This window comes from Ovis canadensis, chromosome 18 (genome assembly GCF_042477335.2).
Source record: "Ovis canadensis isolate MfBH-ARS-UI-01 breed Bighorn chromosome 18, ARS-UI_OviCan_v2, whole genome shotgun sequence".
In the NCBI taxonomy this organism is placed as follows: Eukaryota; Metazoa; Chordata; class Mammalia; order Artiodactyla; family Bovidae; genus Ovis; species Ovis canadensis.
In genome coordinates, this window is record NC_091262.1 from 72,496,506 (window position 1) to 72,516,448 (window position 19,943).

Sequence of the window (19,943 nt, forward strand, 5' to 3'; positions counted from 1 at the left end):
CTGCAGTTTTTATTCTGTAATTAAAGACAGTTTATTTTTAAGTAATGAACAAGAAAAGGGCACAGACAGCAACTAAAATTACCCAGGGGGCAGCTACTCAGTATGAGGCTTTCATGGTGTTTGTTTTCCTCCTTTCCTTACCTCTGGCCTCTTTTTTTGGCTAGTTTTAGTGATGCTTAATATCTTTCATTGAAGGACCATCAGGTAAATGGAATTGTTCAACCATTCATTTGGTCAGTAGTTAAAAATTGATTAGGTATGAGAAGCTTGACAATACTGGTTAGTTCATACATCTTTGTGGATTTCACTTAACCATGTTAGTGATGTTTCCTACTAACATCGCTAACGTGCAACCAAGTACATTATGATCTAGGAGAGAGCATCAGGGGTACGTAATGGATGTCAAAGCAGCATCAGTTTTTCTAGCACTTTGGTTCATAGCATTGACTCTGTTACTTTAAATAAAATGCAGAATTTTAGTTTATTTGTTCAGTAATAAGTTTAGCAGAGTTAGGACCTTTTCTTCAGCATGCATGCAGGAGAAGAAGAAAGTGATTTGACAGAAAAGTCGCTAATGTTTATAAAGCTCAGAAATCTACAGAAGTCAGCTGCAGTCTTATCTTAGGCACTAAATTATCAATTAAGACAGTCAATCAAAGTTATGTTTAGAGGTTTTCTTTTTTTCCAAGAGAACATGATAATTTCTAAAATTGTTGAAATATTTGTTAAAATTATACTTCCAAGGACAGATACATAGAGCAAAAAACCAATTGGTGACATTTATGAATATCCATATGTACCTCAGTTTCCACTGGAAAAAATGATTGATACTCTTGTAGAAGTTCTCAGTCTAACAGCTTATCAAATAGTTCCTTTAAACCAGTTGTATGACAAAGATACATCTCTAACTGTAGCTGCAGAGAAATAGACACATCTCTGTTAAGTATGGAAACTTGCAGTTTTAAGGATAGGTTCTAGAACGTCACTAATCAGCATTATAAGCAAAAAAACAGACCTATAGAATCAATCTTACTGGCAGAAATAGAGAGAGATATAAAGATTTTACTTAATAGAGAAGAGCATATAGAGCTTTGCTCCCATAACCATCACATTTAAAAATCATTCTGTTACTTGACTTCCTGGGCTTTATAAAGATACCTTATTCTGGAAGAGTGAGTCCATTTCACCTACAGTCAGTGGCATATGTGAAATAATTTGAATTGAAATAGAACAGTCTCTTCAGCTTGACTAGGTTTATACCATGAAGATAAGATGAATTCAATTAATTCAATAATCTGATCTCAGTTGTGGCATGTGTGTTAGGAAGTGAGTATGGGTGTGTATCTGTCTGTGTAGGAACAGTTTTTAAAATCTGACCCTTAAATACAGTGAAGTGTTGTTAGAATATTCAGAATTTTCCCCTTTGGTTGAAACAGATTTTTTTGCAAGATCAGTTACATTTTTCCTTGACCTGCATTTTTTCACCATGCATACATATTTAGAAAATCTAGTATCCTTGGAGCTTCTTAAGCATATGTGGGGAAATACTAATTTTTTTATAGAGAATAGGACCATTTTCTGCCTTAAAGAGTAATGCATTAGATATCATTGTCCCATGTCATCATCATTTTGTGCGAATATATGCAGAGAAGGCAAGAGTGTGAGTATATGTTCTATGAATCCCTTGATAATAATGAACCTTTTTATCACTGGGTTTGGCCGTATTTATTTCAGAGGGTATTGTGTTCTCTAAACACAGTTTATTTCAGAGGGTATTGTGGCTTTCTTCTCTAGATTTCATTTCTAAAAACATGAATAATTTGACTGAGCCCTCTTTTATTTCTCTTTCTGCTATTTTTCTACAAATGAACGTCATTAACTGAATAGTAACAAGTCACTTAAGGATGTCAACTGAAGTTAGTCCTCTATTTTTGTTTCTTTCTAGGCTCTAGAGTTGCCTGGCTTACCGGTATCAGTTAGTGCACATGAAGGGCATACAGGAATGAACTAATATCCAGGTTTTAGAATGATAAAGAGTCAGTCTCTAGACTGTGGCTTATTGTTATTATCTATTCACATTAGGTACTGTTCACATAAATCTGTCAGTTGTAATAAGAGGAATAACTAATACAGTAAATTTAAGTATATTTAAATTGGCTAGCAAACAGATAAAAATCCAATTAGGTAGTTAGTCAACCTAGTTGACATTCCAAAAATAGTTCACTCTACTCCTGAGTCTCTGAAATTACTCCTAGAATATTTTCTTATCTCTATAACAGAAGATGACAGGCTCAGAAGCTGTTTTGTTATCTTTCTTTGACCCTTGGGACAAAGTCCATGCTTACTTACATTCTATTTAATCACAATGGGTAACAGACATGAACACACGCCGCCTGTTGAACTGCACCCCATGAGATGCTTTAGACAGAAAGAAGAAAGAGTGGAATGGGCTTGGGGCCTGGAGTCAGTGGCAGGGCCCTGACTGCCATTAATGCACTGGTTTTTCTTCCTCTGAGATGCCCTGTATGATTTCTCCATTAGATGCTGTAGGCATAGGACGTCAGGCCCACAGTACTTTCAGGGACCCGTGAAGATGTCTTATTTCTTGCTCTGTAAGTGAGTTCCATGCTTTGCAATTAGTATAAAGACAGATATAACCCAGAATATATTCACCTTTATACAAATACAGTCATAAAATTTTTATTATACACACATATATGTGTGTGTATATACACATATATGTATATGTGTGTGTGTATGAAATGGAAGAAGGAATCCACGAAGGCAAAAGGGCCTGGCGCCCATGAAAGCCTTGCATGTATCCGTGTGTGCTCAGTTGCTCAGCTGTGTCTGACTCTTTGAGACCATATGGACTGTGGCCCACCAGGCTCCTCTGGGGATTCTCCAGGCAAGAATACTGGAGTGGGTTGCCGTGCCTTCCTTCAGGGGATCTTCCCAACCCAGGGATCAAACTTGAGTCTCTTAATAACTCTTGCATTGGCAGGTGGGTTCTTTACCACTAGCACTACCTGGGAAGCCCCATGAAAGCCTTACTGTGGCCCTTTTCTCCAGTTTCCCATTTCTTTTCTTGGCTTTTATAATAAAATTAGGAGATTGAACTGGAAGATCTGTAGCTCAGTTAATGGCTTCATGGAGTAGACAAAGCCACATGGTGGCAGATGCTGTGATCAGGCCTGACTACAGCTATTTTTTTCTAATTTTAGTCGCCAAGAAATTATTCTATAGTAGGTTAAAATAAAACACTAATTCGCACCAGGGAACAGTAAAGGGAGTGAAGCACATGACCCGTGGAGAATGTGTACTTGTTTTCCCAAAGACTTCATCTTGAAATAGAGTTCTGCTGAGTCCAGATACCAAGATGGTTTCAGTTAATAACATAGGCTCTTAGAAACAGGCTTAAAATACCAGCCAGCTCATACAAACATCTCCTTAAAATAAGCTTGAATTTCATATGCAGATCCAAGAATGGCTCAAATTAGCGCTTGAGAACAAGGGGGGACACCCAGTGCCAATGTCCTGTGTGGATTCAGACACCCAGTGCCAGTGTCCTGTGTGGATTCAGACACCTCGGATCGCTGTACCTCCAAGGACTCACGCGTGCTGTAAATCACAGGAGAGTCGGATTCACCACCCGGCCCAGAAATAGCACGGTTCTGGAGGTTTCTTCATAGATGATGAAGAGAAATGGCCGGTCCACTCTGATGATGGGAGGCATGTAATAAGCAGTGATTTCTAATAGGGTTCCTGCCATTGCCTCTGTACCTTCTTCATCCACCTCAATCATAGCTCTTTGTAAAACCTAGGAAAGGAAATATGTGGAAGACAGTTTGTCTGCTCATGGAGAATAGGATTCACTGAATCCCTGAACACTTTTTGTTATGGTCCTTACCCACGGGGCTGTGCTCTCAGGATGTATTGGTATAGAGCTCATCTGCAGAGAGGAATGGTCTGTGGTTGCCCTAGCAACTGCCTCAGAAGCCCCTCAAACACCAGGAGACACAAGGAACCCAATTGTGAAGTTCATTCTGGCCAGGGACGTGAGGATTCTGTGGCTGGCCATTTCACACACACATGGATCAAATCAACAAATACTGAGCATGCACTTTGTGCTACTGATTTTTAAAAATATTTATTCATTTGGCTGTACCGGGTCTTAGCTGTGGCATGCAAACCCTTAGTTCCAGCATGTGGAATCTAGTTCCCTGAGCAGGGATCGAACCCAAGCCCCCTGCATTGGGAGTGTGGAGTCTTAACCAGTGGACCACCAGGTAAGTCTCTGTGTTACTGGTTTGTGAACTGAGCTGATATTCCTCCTGGAAGGTTTCAAGCTGTCTGGAACCCCTGAGAACTTTGACCTTCTTTCTGGCAGGCAAGGGGTGGGAGGGAGGTGGGGCAGGAATGTGGTTATTCTTCTGTAGCAGTTTCCTAGAACTTGGTACCACTCTAAAGTGTCCCCTGAGCAAGCCTCTGGGTCCTTGAAGTCTTTCTGAACTCAGGTGGCCTGGATATAGGCCACCTGTCCCGTTTGTGAGGCCCTTTTGTCCAAGAACCTCATGTGATGTGCGTAATGGACCTGTATAATTATTCTAAAAGAAGATAATGAAAACTGTGTTAATAATAATACCTAGACATTCTCTTAAGTTCCTGGAGTGAAAATTCCCTTCCTGGAGTAAACAAAGGGAAAATATCAATAATTTAGAATTTAAGCTCTAAAACCAAAACACATTTCTTCAATCTTTCATGTGTTTGTAGCAGAAATGCATGTGTTGGATGCTATAGAGGCAGAACTAGGGACAAAGAATGTAAGTTGGGGGAATTACAGGTCAAAATATATATATGAATAAAACTCAAAAACAGTTTTTGCCATTTGTGGATTGGGCTGCTTTCACTGCAAACATTAAAAAACAAAACTGGAAGATTGTTTTGTAGGGATATATCAGAGGGGGTTTTCACAAGAGGCAGGAAGTTAGGCAGATAACCTCTGGGGTTTTCTTCCCTCTCCAAAGCAGTGGACTTCACTGGCAGTCAAGTGGTTAAGATGACCCTTCCACTGCAGGGAGTATGGGTTCAATTCCTGGTCAGGAAACGAAGATCCCCCATGCTGCAGAGTGCAGCCCCTCCACCCACCCAAATAAATGAATAAAACGGTAAGGTGGTGCAGTTTCATGGAATTCTAAGTGAATCTGTGAACCAATTCCATTTGGGGGTAAATTTCTCCTTAAGCACTGAGAAAGAAGAGAGGGAGCTCTACAAAAATTAGTTAAACAGATGTTTTAATAAAGTAGCTCCAAATTCTTCAAACATCCAGCTTAGGCGCTGTTTCAAGTCTTTGGGAATTTTAATCTAGTTTTCTACTACAAGGCTTCCCTTGTGGCTCAGCTGGTAAAGAATCCGCCTAGAGTGCGGGAGACCTGGGTTCCATCCCTGGGTTGGGAAGATCCCCTGGAGAAGGGAAAGGCTACTCACTCCAGTATTCTGGCCTGGAGAATTCCATGGACTGTATAGTCTATGGGGTCCCAAAGAGTTGGACATGACTGAGTGACTTTCACTTTTCTACTACAACTTGGCCTTTTATTGACATTCAGTGGAATGGAAAAATATTTGTTCTCTTAGACTCCCCTGAAAGAGCCTGACTTACCTTGGAAACTTTCAGATTTCTTTCAGTAACCGTGAGATCCCTTAGGTCAGCCCAGGGTAAGAAGATTCTTTGGACTCCCATCTGTTTAAGCAGCTCATGCATCTTATACTTCTGGTCTAACTTGAACTTTGGAAAGAAAACTTCCATTTTTCTGTGATACAAGTACATATAATGGTGAACCATAGACAAAAATCTTAGATTCTGAACACTAAAAAGGTCACTTCACCTTCCTCCAAGATTATTCCTAGTAACAAGTCTCCTTCAGTTGACTGTAGCTCATTCTGCCCTTTTGTAATGGTCTGACTCAGAGAAGAGAGTTCTGACTTACCAAATATGTATTACTTCTGCTTCAGGAAACCAGTTTTATTTCCCAGTCAATGACTCACATTCTCTTTAGGAAAAGATGCCATACTTTGTCGGCCTGATGGGCTGCTGTCTGTGGGGTTGCACAGAGTCGGACACGACTGAAGTGACTTAGCAGATCAGCAGCCATACTTGTATCCATTTCCCTGTGTCTTAAAAACAACCCAACCAAATATCTCCTGCAGTGAATTCTGCAGACTCCTGGAGGATGGCTGTTTCCAGTCCCTATTCTGCAGACTCCTAGGATTCCAGGAGAAACTTGGGAGTCTGGGAATGGATGGGGGGAGGGGAAAAAAGGAAATTTTCAACCCCCTATTTATTTTTAGCCAGAGAAACTCTAATCTCTCTCTCTCTCTCTCTCTCTCTCTCTCTCTCTCTCTCTCTCTCTCTCTGCCTATCTAGCTAGAGTTGGCCAAAAAGCCCATTCAGGTCTTTCTATGCCACCTGTAAAGATGCACATTGGAGTTCTTACCCTTGTTTAGAAAGATGGATTCTGTGGCTCAAAAATAAAAGGATGTAAACTACTGACTGGTACTAAGTTAGTCTTAAAGAAGTCCCAGTGTCTTCATCTGTGAAGTACAGCCAAAATACCAATACGGATTTCAGCGTTCTTCAGAGGAGTCAATGACATAACATATGTTAAGCACCCAGAACAATGTCTGGTGTAGAGTAGAGGCCCAATGAATATTCATTTCCTTTTGCCCCCTCAACCCTTCTTTCTTCCTCTCTTGTAGAGCTGGGCAGGGCCCATACTCAGGACATGACAGGTCTTGAATATATAAATTGATGCACCTAAACATTTGTTGAGGGCTTACTACGTTGAAGTCCTTTGCTAGGCTCTAAGGATTTGAAGAAGAGGAATGAAGATAAAATGAACACTGGGACCTTTAGCTGAACTCCCCTCTGCGTCAGATTCTAGAGTGACGGATTCAGGAGGCATCGCCTTGGCCTCCTTACTGGTGCTAACTTCCTTGTACCCTGACGGGTGGATTGATTTATTCCACAAGCATTTGCGAGCCTGCCCTGTGCTCCCACCCCTGCTCTCTGTGCTCAGCCTCCTCTCCAGGTCCTCGCATCTGGTCTCATGGTTCCATTTTTGTGCTGCTGACTCCCCAGCCTGGACCTCGCCCTGCACACACCAGATCCAGCCTTTGATATCCAGCTGTTGCCATTTTGATATCCCCACCCGGCTGTCTATAGGTATTTCTGATCCAGCTCTTTCCAGCTGAGCTTTTGCACATACCCCTCGGCATGTTCGTCCCACAGTCTCCGTTTTCAGTACGTGGCAAATCTTTCCAGTTGCTAAGGCCAAAGGCTTCATCTTTGACTCTCCCTCTTCTCTCTCACCCACATTCCAGTCCATGGGCCAATCCTGTGACTTCCAGGTTCACAGATCCAGGACCTGCTCCTCCTTACCTCCACTGCCACTACCTGCCGAGCATCCTGATCTGGGTGCTTACGCTGACCACGTGACTGGTCCCCTTGCTCCTCCTACATGGCCCCAGTGTCTTTTCTTAACAAGCACAGACCATGTTGCCCCTCAGCCTGACTCCAGTGGCTTCTCATCTCTTTTGAAAAAGCCCATGTGTTTCCCAGGGCCTGTAATGTACAGTCCTGGGTGACGGCTGCTGGTTCCCCTGCAACCTCATGTCCAAACTGCTGCAGCCTCACCAGCCACCTCATTGTGCCTCAAACCCACCAAGCACACTCCTAACCCAGAACTTTCACACTTTTGCCTGTAACTCTTCTCTCTCCCAGGGCACCCTGACAGCCCTCCTTCATCTTAAGTGTTTGCTTACATCTATCTTCTTGGCCTGGCCTTCCCTGCTGCCCACCTACACCTCAGTAGAACGTGAGCTCCATGAGGAGGGCTAGCATCGCGCACGCATCACAATGCCTGACAAGTGGAAGAGCCTTGATAAGGACTGGCCGAGTGAACAAGGAGCCACGCAGTGTGATAGACAGTGACAGAGTGGAAAAGAGGACAAAGGCAGCCCCTGCCATCAGGGAGCCCACCGTGGGGCAGGACAGGCACAGAATGAAATTGGGAGTGCCCACAGGGAAGGAGAGGCTGAGCTGGGCGACAGGAGAGCCGTACCTGGTTTTCATGTTCCTGAGCCACGTGTCCACCAGGTCTGTGGTCAGGTAGTCTTCAAGGGTGAGATGGTCGCCTATCCTCCCCATGAGGACCACCAGCATGGAGGCATTTCCTCGGTAGGGCAGCTTGAGGACATGGCAACCAAAATTCTTATCAAAAGTGGAGGCAAACTTGCCTGACCTGTACATCATGGGCACCTTGACCACCTTGTACTTGTCCAGGTAGAAAGTGTCCATTTCGGTAAGAGCAGGGTCAAAAGGGATCAGCCATTTCCCTGAACAGGTAAGAAAGGAACTCATTGTGGAAACGATCCTCCCCTAAAGCATCCTTCCTGCCAAAGTAATAAAGGGCCAGGGTTCCGTCCCCCTTTCTGCCCAACTAGGACAGGTATCCTTATTGGATTTGTTTTGACCACAGCTCAGGCAGTCAGGAGGAAAGCATGGCAACCCACTCCAATATTCTTGTCTGGAGAATCCCCATGGACAGAAGGGCCTGGGGGCCTATAGCCCATGTGGTCTCACAAAGTTGGACATGAGTAAAGTGGCTTAAGCATGCCTGGATGCAGGCAGCCGGAATACATTTCCTAAAGATCAGCCTTTCCCAGGCTTCTTTCCAAACTGGCAAAAAATGAACCCAGGGACCTCCCTTGTCCTGTGGTTCAGAATCCGCCTTCCAATGCAGGGGACATGGGTTTGATCCCTGGACCAATGCAGGGGACACAGGAAGATCCCACATGCTGTGGGACAACTAAGCCCGAGTGCCACAACTATGGAGCGTGACAAAACAGAGACCTAACAGCCAAAACTAAAGTGGTGAAAGTCGCTCAGTCGTGTCCGACTCTGCGACGCCACGGACTAAACAGTCCATGGAATTCTCCAGGCCAGAATACTAGAGTGGGTAGCCTTTCCCTCCTCCAGGGGATCTTCCCAACCCATGACTGAATCCAGGTCTTCCGCATTGCAGGCGGATTCTTTACCAACTGAGCCATAAGAGAAGCCCATTACACACACACACACACACACACGCACACACACACACACACACAAATCTACCCAAAGGTCTGCTGGAATCACGCACTGAAGCAAGGAGATGTCTCCTAACCACCTATGGCTCCCTCACGTTCTGGACAAAACACAGGGTGAGCAAAAGTCACTCATTCCAGATGATGCCCGAAGGACCCACTTCTGTCTACACTCATTTCCTTGTGGTGGGTTAGCTCCAACCTGGAGAAGACTTTGGGCCTGGCCACAGGCCTGTGTGCAGGAAGGGCTCTCTGACCACTCCTTTGGTGCATATAATGTGCAAACAGAGGCCACTGGGGCAGAAATGATGACATTGCCACCCATCCTGTGCTCAGTGAGGCTCAGGGGAGGGGCGCCTTGTCGACAAGCAGCCACACAACCCAGAGGAGGCCGCCAGCATGCAGGCACACAGCTCTACACACAGACATCTGTCTGGCCTGGCTCAATGAAAGTCCTCCTCCCGGACATTGCAAGCCCCCTGGTGTCACCTTCCTGCTACAACGGTGGCCATGCAAAGCCAGTGCTCCCTGAGAAAGGCAGGATGGAAAGGACCTGGGATGAACCCCTCATCTGAGGTCAGCTTCTGCTGTTTACCCTGTGACCTTGATCTAGCCAATTTCTCTGAGCCTCACTTCTCTATAGGAGGTGGGAGAGTCTGCATTTTCTATACTGAGAATCCAAGGCCAAGGGATTTTGTCACTTGCCCCAGGTCACAGAAGTAGAGGGTGAAGGAGCAAAGATGCAACCTTAAATATCTCAGATGATCAGAAACCCAGAAGGTTCCCCAGGTCTGAATGTCAGAGGAGAGCTGTGTAGATATGCTTAGAAAACTAGCAGTAAGCCCTGCAGGCACGCAGGGGCCCCAGGGCAGGGGCATCAAATGGACACATTGTCTGGCGCTGTGCCCGGTACATCCTACCTGTTCAATGCATGTTTCAATCTGTTTGTGAAACCTGAGAACAACATGTTCCTAGGAAATCCCTTGGCATCAACTGGACACAGGCCCAGCAGGAAAGGAAGAGACAGGCGAAGAGACCCACGGCTCTGGAAGAGCAGAATGTTATCCAAGTACCTTTGAACAAGATGTAATCCACAAGAATTAATCTGGTGTCAGGATTAATCTCATCAAAGAGTTTGGGAAGTTTCCCCTGCGTCTCTTGGTTCACGTAATGATTCATGAGCCTTTTGGCCTGGGAAGTGTTGCGAAAATTCACAGTCACACACTCCATATCGAAATACCTCTTGGAGAGATTGAGGAAGGTCTCTCTGATGTCAAAGTCCTTGTGGATGAAGGCGAAACTCCCCTGGGCCAGGCCCAGCTCTGGGTTATGGGAGAGGCTCTCTCGTAGCCTCTTGAAGAGGGCAGGCAGGCGCGGTGTTCGGGTCTGGTTCACCGCGGGCCGGGTCTGGTTCCAGGCCTGCAAGAGGAGTCCCTCCAGCTGGGCTCTGCTGTGCCCCCTGGCCCCCAGAGTCAACGCAGCCATGGCCCAGGCCAGGCCGAGGGGGGAGAACACCACGTTGCCATCATGCTTCAGGGAGATCTTACGTAGCAGGCTGAACCCCAAGTTGGAGGCCTCCCTGGAGAACTGCTGCCCCTTGGCTGACAGCCAGGGGGAGTCTTCCTCCCCCTTCTCCTCATCTGGAGCCCATGGTCTCTCACTGGTCTGGCTGGTCTTGTTTTGGGCCCTGGGGGTCAGCAGAGTCTCCAGCCCTTCCTGGGCCTCTGGCGAGTGGGAAGCAAGGGTGGAACCAGGCGCCAGCCACGCCTGGGCCAGGAGGCAGGCCAGCGGGAGGCTCAGCACTACCCGCATCGGGGCAGCGTGGAGGCCCAGTCAGCAGCAAGCCTTCCTTGGGAGAAAAGAAGGCAGAGATTGTGCTTAATGTCTGATGCCCACCTCCTCCCTGGGTCCTGGTATAGCTCCTCCGGTGACCCTGCTTCTTTCCTGGGGGGTCAGGGCTTATGCCCCCGAGGCAGGCCTGGGGAGACCCTGAGCAATTAGGGTCACATTTGTTACCTGAGTCGGTGGGAGGGGAGATATCTTATTTCATGGAGAGAAACCTCCTCTCGTTTCCATCAGGGATCAGGCTGCCCCAGCTGTCCTCACCCATCCCAGTTCCTCCCAGGGGAATGGCAGGCAGCCAAGAAGGGAAGGGATGTGAGGGAATGCGATGTGGGTCCTTGGCCTCACTGGGTGCTGGTCACAGCAGCGCCGGGAACTGGGAGGTCTTCCTAGAGCTTTCCCTGTCTGCTTGCTTCATTCGCTGTCCTGGATCGCTGGGCAATAGGGCAGCCTGTTCAAGCTGGGCTGTGGGGACTTGGACCTTGGCCTTTGGCTGGGGACTTAGAGGGTCTGGGGGGCCATGGGGCAAGGATGAATGCTGAGTTTGCCTGATTCTGCAATAGACCCCCCGTGCCTCCCCTACAGCGTTCGGCCCAGCCCTGGGACCCAGTCACAGAGCTCCTCTCAGGACTTCCTGCCTTCACTCTCTCCAGAGCCCCCCAGGATAGGAACGGATGATGAGCCAATTCAAACCACTCGGGCCCGGGCTAAACTCTGCTTGGACTGTCTCACCTAACCCTCAACCTGTGAAGTGCGTCCTCTCGCCCACTCTGAGGCTGCCTGTTCTAGCGGAGCCAGCCCTCCAGCTTGGGCAGTGGGTCTCCATACACCACACTCCCCACCACTGCCCCCTCTCTGGCCTCCCTCTCATCCTTGGGCACAGAGCCTAGCTCCCGATCACCTGGAGTTTCCATCTGAATAAACCCCCATGGGCACACGGGGCTCCTGGTGTTGACACCACCAGAGGCTGGCTTGGAAGGTCACTGAGATGCACCCTCGCTCTCTTCTGAACCCACTGCCCCAGGAGGGCTTGGGTGGGGCAGGACCACTCAGCACAGGGCACACAGGCCAAGGGAGGCCACAGGCCTCACAGAGTTTCTATCAGCAGAGACCTTCACTCAGCCAGGCCACCTGAAGCAAAATGTGCTGGCGGGGTGAGGTTCCCCGGCCTCTTGTGGACGCAGAGGCCTGTGTCCTCGCTGAGCTGGCTACAAGATGACCCCTGGCTCCGGGACTTAGCACATTGCTTTGGCTTTTGCTAAACAGTGTCATAGGATCCAGGGCCTCGTTCTTTCCATTGCTTGAGTGGCATGACCTTACTCAGCGAAATACTCCTCTGTTTTCTGTGAGCACTTAGGAAGCTTTGCCCAGTTCTAAATGGCAAGCCTGCACTCTAAAGGTAATTCCAGCATTAAATGTGCTGGGTAAAGACCTGCTGGAGTGTACCAAATGTACCCAGATTCATGCCTTCATTATATCACAGGCTTTAGTACCCCTTTGTAAATTAATCCCACAGCGATACTCTCAAATTCAGAGTCACTTCTGTCTGTGATGGTTTCCACAGACTGGTGCTAGTAGTAAAGAATCTGCCTGCCAATGTAGGAGATGCTGGTTTGATCCCTGGGTTGTGAAGATCCCCCTGAAGAAGGAGATGGCAGAGTGGGTTCTCACACATTCCCACTCATCTCAGTATTCATAATCAGCAGGAAGAAGAGTTCCACATACCTTAGTAACAGCAAACTACCCACCACTTGGTTCCGACAAGAAATTGCCATAACTCTGAACTCTCATTCTCCTCCAATGAGCTTTTGTTCAAAGCAACCCTCCCCAGCTTCCTCCCAGAAGCTAAGAAAAGCCAGCCTGCCTTTGTCTCTCTGAGAATTGTCTATGGTTTGCCAGTTTGTCCCAAATTGCAAGTCCTCTGCTATTCCTGAACCTGTTCATCTTCACTTCATTGTAGTTGCCATTAATTTTGTTTAAGGGGCTTCCCGGGTGGCTCAGATGGTAAAGAATCGGCCTGCAGTGTGGGAGACCCAGGTTCAATGCCTGGGTCAGGAAGATCCCCTGGAGAAGAAAATGGCTACTCACTCCAGTATTCTTGCCTGGAGAATCCCATGAATCGAGGAGCCTGGCAGGCTACAGTCCATGGGGTTGCAAAGAGTCAGACACAACTGAGTGACTAACACTTTCACTTTCTAAGGGGCTTCCCAGGTGGCTCAGTGGTAAAGAATCCGCCTCCCAATGCAGGAGACACAGGTTCAATCCCTGCTCTGGGAAGATCCCATATGCCATGGAGCAAAGCCCATGAGCCACAGCTACTGAGCCCACGTACTGCAACTACTGAAGCCTGCCCGTCTGGAGCCCATACCCCGCATGAGAAGCCACTGCAATGAGACATCCATGGACTGCAAACTCGAGAGTAGCCCCTGGTTGCCACAACTAGACAAAAATCCGTGCAGCAATGAAGACCCAGCACAGCCAAAAATAAATAAATTAAATTAAAAGACATTTTTTTTAAGGATGACACAGAGATATGGCACTCTAGAACCTGAGTAGTAATAAACCCACCACTCACACACCACTTCTCAGCCCTGAATGCACCTGGAGCTGCAAACCCACCCCCAAATCTGGAAGCAGCAGGAACTCACTTGCTCGGGCAGACAGGTCTCTGAGAAGAAGGCCAGGGAGCTATGTGGGGCTTGCATGGAGTGTTGTGGGCATGACATCTCAAGCCTTCAAAGCCTCTTCCACTGGCCTCCTCTCTGCGGAGGAAGCTTCCTGTGTCTACAACAAGCCTCTTACCACCCCCACCTCCTTGCCCGCCCTATCCAGTCCGGGAATGAGGGATCAGCGCTGCCCAGGTTGCCACCCCCTCCCCTGGGAACCCACCCAGAGAGGACAGGTCTTCTCTCCCTATTCTTCATTAGGCAGACACTGTGAAGCCTCCCTTTGATCCACTGTTCTTACCAGTGAGAGGCCACCTGGTGCCTGGGAAGGTCCTTCATTCAGGGCAAAGACAGAAGGTTAGGGCTTGTAGCTGGAAGCTTGCAGTAAATATTTGCTATTCCAAAGTGTGACCCCCCTGCCCCCGGGGGCTGTTACTGATTAACATTCTGCTTGGAGATGGTGGTGTTTCTGGGAAAGCCAAGATGGAGAGAAAAGCTTCCCATAATCCCCTGTAATCCTGCACTCCTGACTCGGGCAATTCCTCCATGAGAGCCTCTGCTTCTCAACCCAGGCAGCACCCTAGTGAGATCCAGCTCCTCTTGGGACATAGTTGCTGCAGGTGCTGAACACCTCGCAGGAAGGAAGGGCTGGATCCCATGGAGGCCTCCTGGGTCCCCAACTCAAAGCTGGGCTCCGTGTGAGGAGGGAAGACAGAAATGAATAAGGCCTGCCCCCAGCACCTCCCAGGGAACTTTTCAGTCCACTGGGAGAGCTGTCGTTGTTTAGTTGCTAAGTTGTGTCCAACTCTTTGTGACCCCATGGATTGTAGCCCACCAGCCTCCTCCGTCCATGGGGATTCTCCAGGCAAGAATACTGGAATGGGTTACCATTTCCTTCTCCAAGGGACCTTCCCCACCCAGGGACTGAACCCACGTCTGTTCCATATCCTGCACTGGCAGGCAGATTCTTTACCACTGTGCCACCTGAGAAGCCCCCCGTGCCCTCCCCACCCCCCGCAGTGGGAGAGACAGACCCTTTAATCACCACCAGCCATAAAGAGCCTATTTCAAGGTTAATTCTCTGCTTCACCAGGTCAATGGACTTCTAAGACTAAAATCCTCAAACTGTTAGACTGTTAGACTGTTGGACTCTTTTTGATAATATAAATATTTTATGTGCCCTTCACTACTCTGAAGTGAAATTTGTAGTTAATAGAATCTACCCACAACATTTAAAAAATAATAATAATGCTTTATAATATGGAGGGGAAAAGGAAACTGTGAGAAGATAACGTTTCTTTAAGTATGCTCTGCCCTGACTACACTAGAAGCGGCAGCGATACTGTCAGATGCGGGACCAGGTGGGAGCGCTCTCTGCTGCGCACCTGTCGTATTGGCCCTTCCATGCCGCAGCCACGGTCACTACCAGCTATGCGGCTTTCTGCAATGGTGAGTCACGTTCAGTTCCTCCAAAACAACATACAAATCTTCCTCTGATTTATTTTCATAGGCAATTCCTTGGGAATTAAAAATTGGTGGTGGGGGGGGGATGGTGTTTTTAGCTGAGCTAAAATACCTGTGGCCCTGTGAGAGTCTGGGCTCAGATCATTTATTAATGGGTTTTCAAATGTTCCATCCATGTGGACTTGCGGCGGGACATTGCAGTCACGTGACGCCACTTCATTGTGGGGGACAGGTCTGTGCGTTTCCAGTATATCTGGCATGTCTGGCCCGCACTCATGGAAGCCCAATAACGCTGCTCCAAATGGTTGTGGAAATCAGAAGTGCCCCCAGCAAGTTTCCAGAGTGTTCCTCTGGGGAAATACTTGCTCTGTTGAGAATGGCTGCCTGAAGAGGCCAAAGTGAAGGGTGCAGGCAGATGAGGCTGGGCCAGGGTTCTAGGCTCAGCACAGGAGCCAGCCTCTCCTTCCGGCCCCTGGAGTTCTGCAGCTGAGGGGCGGCTGGCAACCAGGAGGCAAGGTCTGCTTCCTGCTGGGGGTGACGGGCTTCTGCTTGGGGCAAACGCCTGGGAGGAACTAGTGAGCATGGAGGGTGTGGAGCACAGCGCTCACAGGGGATTCAGAGGTGCCATAAAAGTCATCATGGGGCATTTGACCATTTGGGAGTCTTAAAACTTCTGCGGGAATTTCAGAAACGGATCTTTATAAGGAAGGCAGCAGAATGTATTGGAAAGAGTGTAAAGGCCTCTGTCAGACTCCCTGGGCTTGAATCTCAAGTCTTCCAAATTCCTGGCTGCTGGACATCAGGAATGTAACCTAACTTCTGTGAACTTGCTTTTCCTTCTCCATAAAGTAGCCAAAACTGTGCCCCTGACCCATGAATATCTCAGCAGCACCCAGGAACCAGGAAGTCTATGGGCAACATTGCTTCTAAGGTGGTGGGTCCCAACCCCCAGGAAGGGTGGCCCGCAAGTTCTCCACCTTTAGCAAAGATGAGTCCTGCACTGCTCCCAGCAGGTCAAGGTCAACACTTGCCCCAGTAAGTGTGAGCTCTTTCACCAGCTGTGTGGCCCTGAACAAGCTCCTTAACCTCTTCTTGCCTCAGTTTCCTGATCTGTAAAGTGTGACTCCCCGGGCTGAGCTGTTAGGACTGCGGTGAGGCTTAAATAAAGCAGTGCCTGTAAAGAGCTTTCTACCTGGTAGGAAGAGCTGATGAATGGTATTTGTGGTATAATTTCAGAGCCAGAATGAACTTCAGCGGCAAGCCCAGACCCTGGATTTGGACTTGACAGAGAAGATGTTGGGGGGGGGCAGGGAGGTCAATGTTAGTCGCTCAGTGGTGTCTGACTCTTTGTGACCCCCATGGACTATAGCCCGCCAGGCTCCTCAATCTATAGGATTCTGCAGGCAAGAATACTGGAGTGGGTAGCCATTCCCTTCTCCACCCAGGGATCACACCTGGGTCTCCTGCATTGCAGGTAGATTCTTTACCCTCTGGTAGAGACACTAGGGAAGGCAGAAAATGCGCACCCATACTCCTTAAGGCCCTTCCTGCCTGTGGTGGTGCCGGAATACAGCCAGGCCACCTGATTTCCCATCTGCATTTCATTCACCAGCTTCTGCAGAGAGAGACTGGGAAACATCTGATGGGAAGGTGTGTGGTGATCAGAATCAACTCAGAGGAGAAAGTACAGTCATTCCGGGAACAGCTCAGTAGGCAGGCAGCATAGTGCTTCTGGGACCCACTCTGGAGGGCGAGATCCAGGGGCTTCTAAAGCAAATGTGTCCTAGGGCCCAAGGGGCTGAATGTCTGAAAAACAACCAGAGCCAGGTATTGCCAGAATCAGGCTTCAGGAACCAGTGAATCGCAGTTAGTCCGCTCAGTGTGGATCAGGTCAAGAGGAAAGCTTGGGCGAGTGTGGGGCACAGAGATAGAAAACAAAAAGTTTCCGAAATCCTTGCGACACACAGATGTGTGGGGCAAATGGTTCACTGTTTGCAAAGCAGCCTCTCTTTCCCTCCCCAGTGGCCTTCTGTCTCCCTGCTTCTGCACCAGGCTGCCTCCACCCTGCCTCCCCCGGCTCCAGGGACACCTAACAAGATGGCAGATTCATCCTCTGTCCCCAGTGCTAGAAAGCTGATGGTCCAGGCAAGTGTGCTACTGTGATCAGCAAGGTGGGTTTAACTTCCGGGTAATTAGGGGCTTGCCTGGATAGCACCTACATCTGCCTAGCATGACAGGTTAACTAACCTAGCTTTCTTTCCTTGAGATGGGCTTTCTCTTTGGTTCAGGGAAAAGGACATCGGAGTCAGAGGGACATGGTAGTAAGTTTTCCTTAGTATAAAGAAACATGATCAGAGAGGTCAATAAACTTGTTCAAGAACACAGAGCTTGAATTGGAACCCAGACCTCTGGATTCCAACACAGCTAACCAGTACAGCCACCTAGTGTGACAACAGGTTTTCACTGAGATGGTCCTTCTACCTGGGAGATCACGTCCTTTCCCTTTTTGTTTTGTGCTGGGGTTCATTAGTCATTTGTTTCAGTTTTTAAAAAATTATCTTTAAATAATTTCAAACTTTAAAGTTGCAAGGATAGTTACAAAGAACTTCTGTTACGCTTTACCCAGGTTCACTAATTTTAAAACATTTTCCACATGTTTTACCATTCTCTTCTTTTTATACATAGTAGCTTCAGGTATCAGAGAAGGCGATGGCACCCCACTCCAGTACTCTTGCCTGGAAAACCCCATGGGGTCGTGAAGAGTCAGACATGACTGAGCGATTTCACTTTCACTTTTCACTTTCCTGCATTGGAGAAGGAAATGGCAACCCACCCCAGTGTTCTTGCCTGGAGAATCCCAGGACAGGGGAGCCTGGTGGGCTGCTGTCTATGGGGTTGCACAGAGTCAGACACGACTGAAGCAACTTAGCAGCAGCAGCAGCAGCAGCAGCAGCAGCAGCAGCAGCAGCAGCTTCAGGTATTGTGACCATATTAAATTTCCTGGATTTGAGAATTTGATACTACTTACAGAAGAGAATACTCTTGTTCTTGGGGTCACCTTATCATCTCCAGCGGTTCATCATAAGGCAGTGTGTGTGCACGGACATGCGTATACACGCCTTGCGCCTGCTAGTAGCTGATGAAGCGTATTGTCCAACTAGTATGTTGAAAAGCTCCTTGGACTGATTCTTCTTCTCCCCTTTAATGTAGTTATATTATCTGTTTGAAATATGTTTGAGTTCACTTGTTTTCTTTTCACATGGTTTTAGGGCTTTCCTCATTTGTTCACTTAATTTTATTTTTGAATATACAGAATATTAACATTACTCTAAAAGTCTAAACCATATAAAAAGGTCGACGAAGAGAAGCGCTATTCCTTACCCCCCAATCTCTTCCACTCTGTCCTCCTCACTCCCTTGCAGGTAACCATTTAATTAGTTTCTAGGTCATCCTTTTTTTACAAGGACCCACTGGCATTTACACTAGCAACATATGAAAATGATTGTTTCCGTACAACCAGTAGAGTGTCCTGAAAAGCTCTCACATTTTTCCAATCTGATGAATAGGAAATGGTATCTCAATGTAGTGTTAATTTGCATTTTTCTTATAATGAGGTTGAACATATTTTCATATGTTGAAACACCTCATAATAGGGATATTAGCTCTTTATCAGTGACATTTCTTGCAAGTATCTTCTCTCAGATTTTCACTTCTATTGACTTTGCTTACGAATTTTTGACTAAGCAATTAAAAATATTTTATATGGTCAAATTTCTCAGTCCTTTGAAAAATTTCATATGGACTCAGAGTCATGGTAGGGAAACCTTTTTCTCTACCTAAATTACAGAGAAGTTTACCTGTGTTTTCTTCTAGTACTTATACAGTTTTTTCTTATTTTTCATTTAGGTCTCTGATTCTTAGTTTATTCTTATGTGTGAAGAATGAGTCTAATTTTATCCTTTTCATTTTTCAAATGGCTATTCAGTTGTCCCAATACTATTTACTTGAAAGTCTTTATCAAATATTAACTTTCCATTTGTATTGCTAGACTTTCTAACCTATTTCATTGGTCTGCCTATCTATTCATATTCCAGTGCCATAGATTTAGTTACAGTATCTGTGTGGTTTGAGTTGACATTTGGTTGGGCCGGTCCCCTATCCTCCACCCCCTGCCCCCACATCTTTTCTCTTTCTGTGTTTTCCTGGTTACTCTTGAAGGTTTATTCTTCTGTATGGACTTTGGCATCATTTTGTCTACCTCCAGAAAAAACATTTGCTAGTATTTGTATTGGAATACAATTAAGTTGATAACTTAGGGAAAACTGACATCTAGATGAGGCTGACCGTCTTATTCAATAAGGAATATCTTTGCATTTGTTCAAGTCTAATTTTGTATCTTTAAGGAATATTTTATAATTTTCTCTATATCAATTCTGCACATTTCTTATTTATTTCTAAGTGCTATATCTTTTTGATTGTTTTTGGATTTTCTCTTCCATTATCTGTTTTAATTGGTTGTTGTTTGTGTATATGAAGGCATTGCTTTTGCGTGTTAACTCTGTATTCTGGTATCTTGCTGAAATCTTTTATTGAGTTCGTTTTACCATTGATTTGCTTAGGTTATGCAAGTACATTACATGTCATCTGCAAACAGAAAGAGTTTACACTTCTAACACCCCCAATGGGAAATGGTAATGAATAGAACAAGTAGCCTCGTCTTACTCTTGATCTTAGTGGGAATGCATTTAGTGTTTTCTTATTAAGATGCTGACTTTACACATAAATATGGAATCTAGAAAAATAGTATAGATAAACCTATTTGCAGGGCAG

General features: G+C 46.7%; 1 protein-coding gene across 5 annotated transcripts; it reads right to left on the reverse strand.

Annotated features, from left to right (window-relative positions):
• Positions 1–6: 6 nt before the first annotated feature.
• On the reverse strand, positions 7–14,086 carry SERPINA10 (serpin family A member 10). Of its 5 annotated transcripts, none has more exons than XM_069559962.1 (5): positions 13,951–14,086; positions 10,215–10,990; positions 8,121–8,394; positions 5,660–5,810; positions 7–3,820 (listed from the first exon to the last, which is right to left on the reverse strand). In XM_069559962.1, exons 2-5 carry the CDS (start codon positions 10,951–10,953, stop codon positions 3,629–3,631), a joined length of 1,356 nt encoding a protein of 451 aa, XP_069416063.1. In that variant the 5' UTR covers positions 10,954–10,990; positions 13,951–14,086; the 3' UTR covers positions 7–3,628. The 5 variants fall into 5 exon arrangements, with proteins under 5 accessions (XP_069416063.1, XP_069416064.1, XP_069416067.1 ...); XM_069559963.1 differs by having other exon boundaries at positions 10,215–10,986; positions 13,951–14,039; XM_069559966.1 differs by having other exon boundaries at positions 7–914; positions 13,951–14,039.
• Positions 14,087–19,943: the final 5,857 nt, after the last annotated feature.

Coding starts and splice junctions, on each gene's coding strand:
- SERPINA10 (XM_069559962.1), bottom strand. CDS start 10,953: ATGCGGGTAGTGCTGAGCCTCCCGCTGGCCTGCCTCCTGGCCCAGGCG. Junction 5,811..8,120: donor CTCAGGAACATGAAAACCAG/GTACGGCTCTCC, acceptor CTTGTATCACAG/AAAAATGGAAGTTTTCTTTC. Junction 3,821..5,659: donor GAAATCTGAAAGTTTCCAAG/GTAAGTCAGGCT, acceptor TTCCTTTCCTAG/GTTTTACAAAGAGCTATGAT.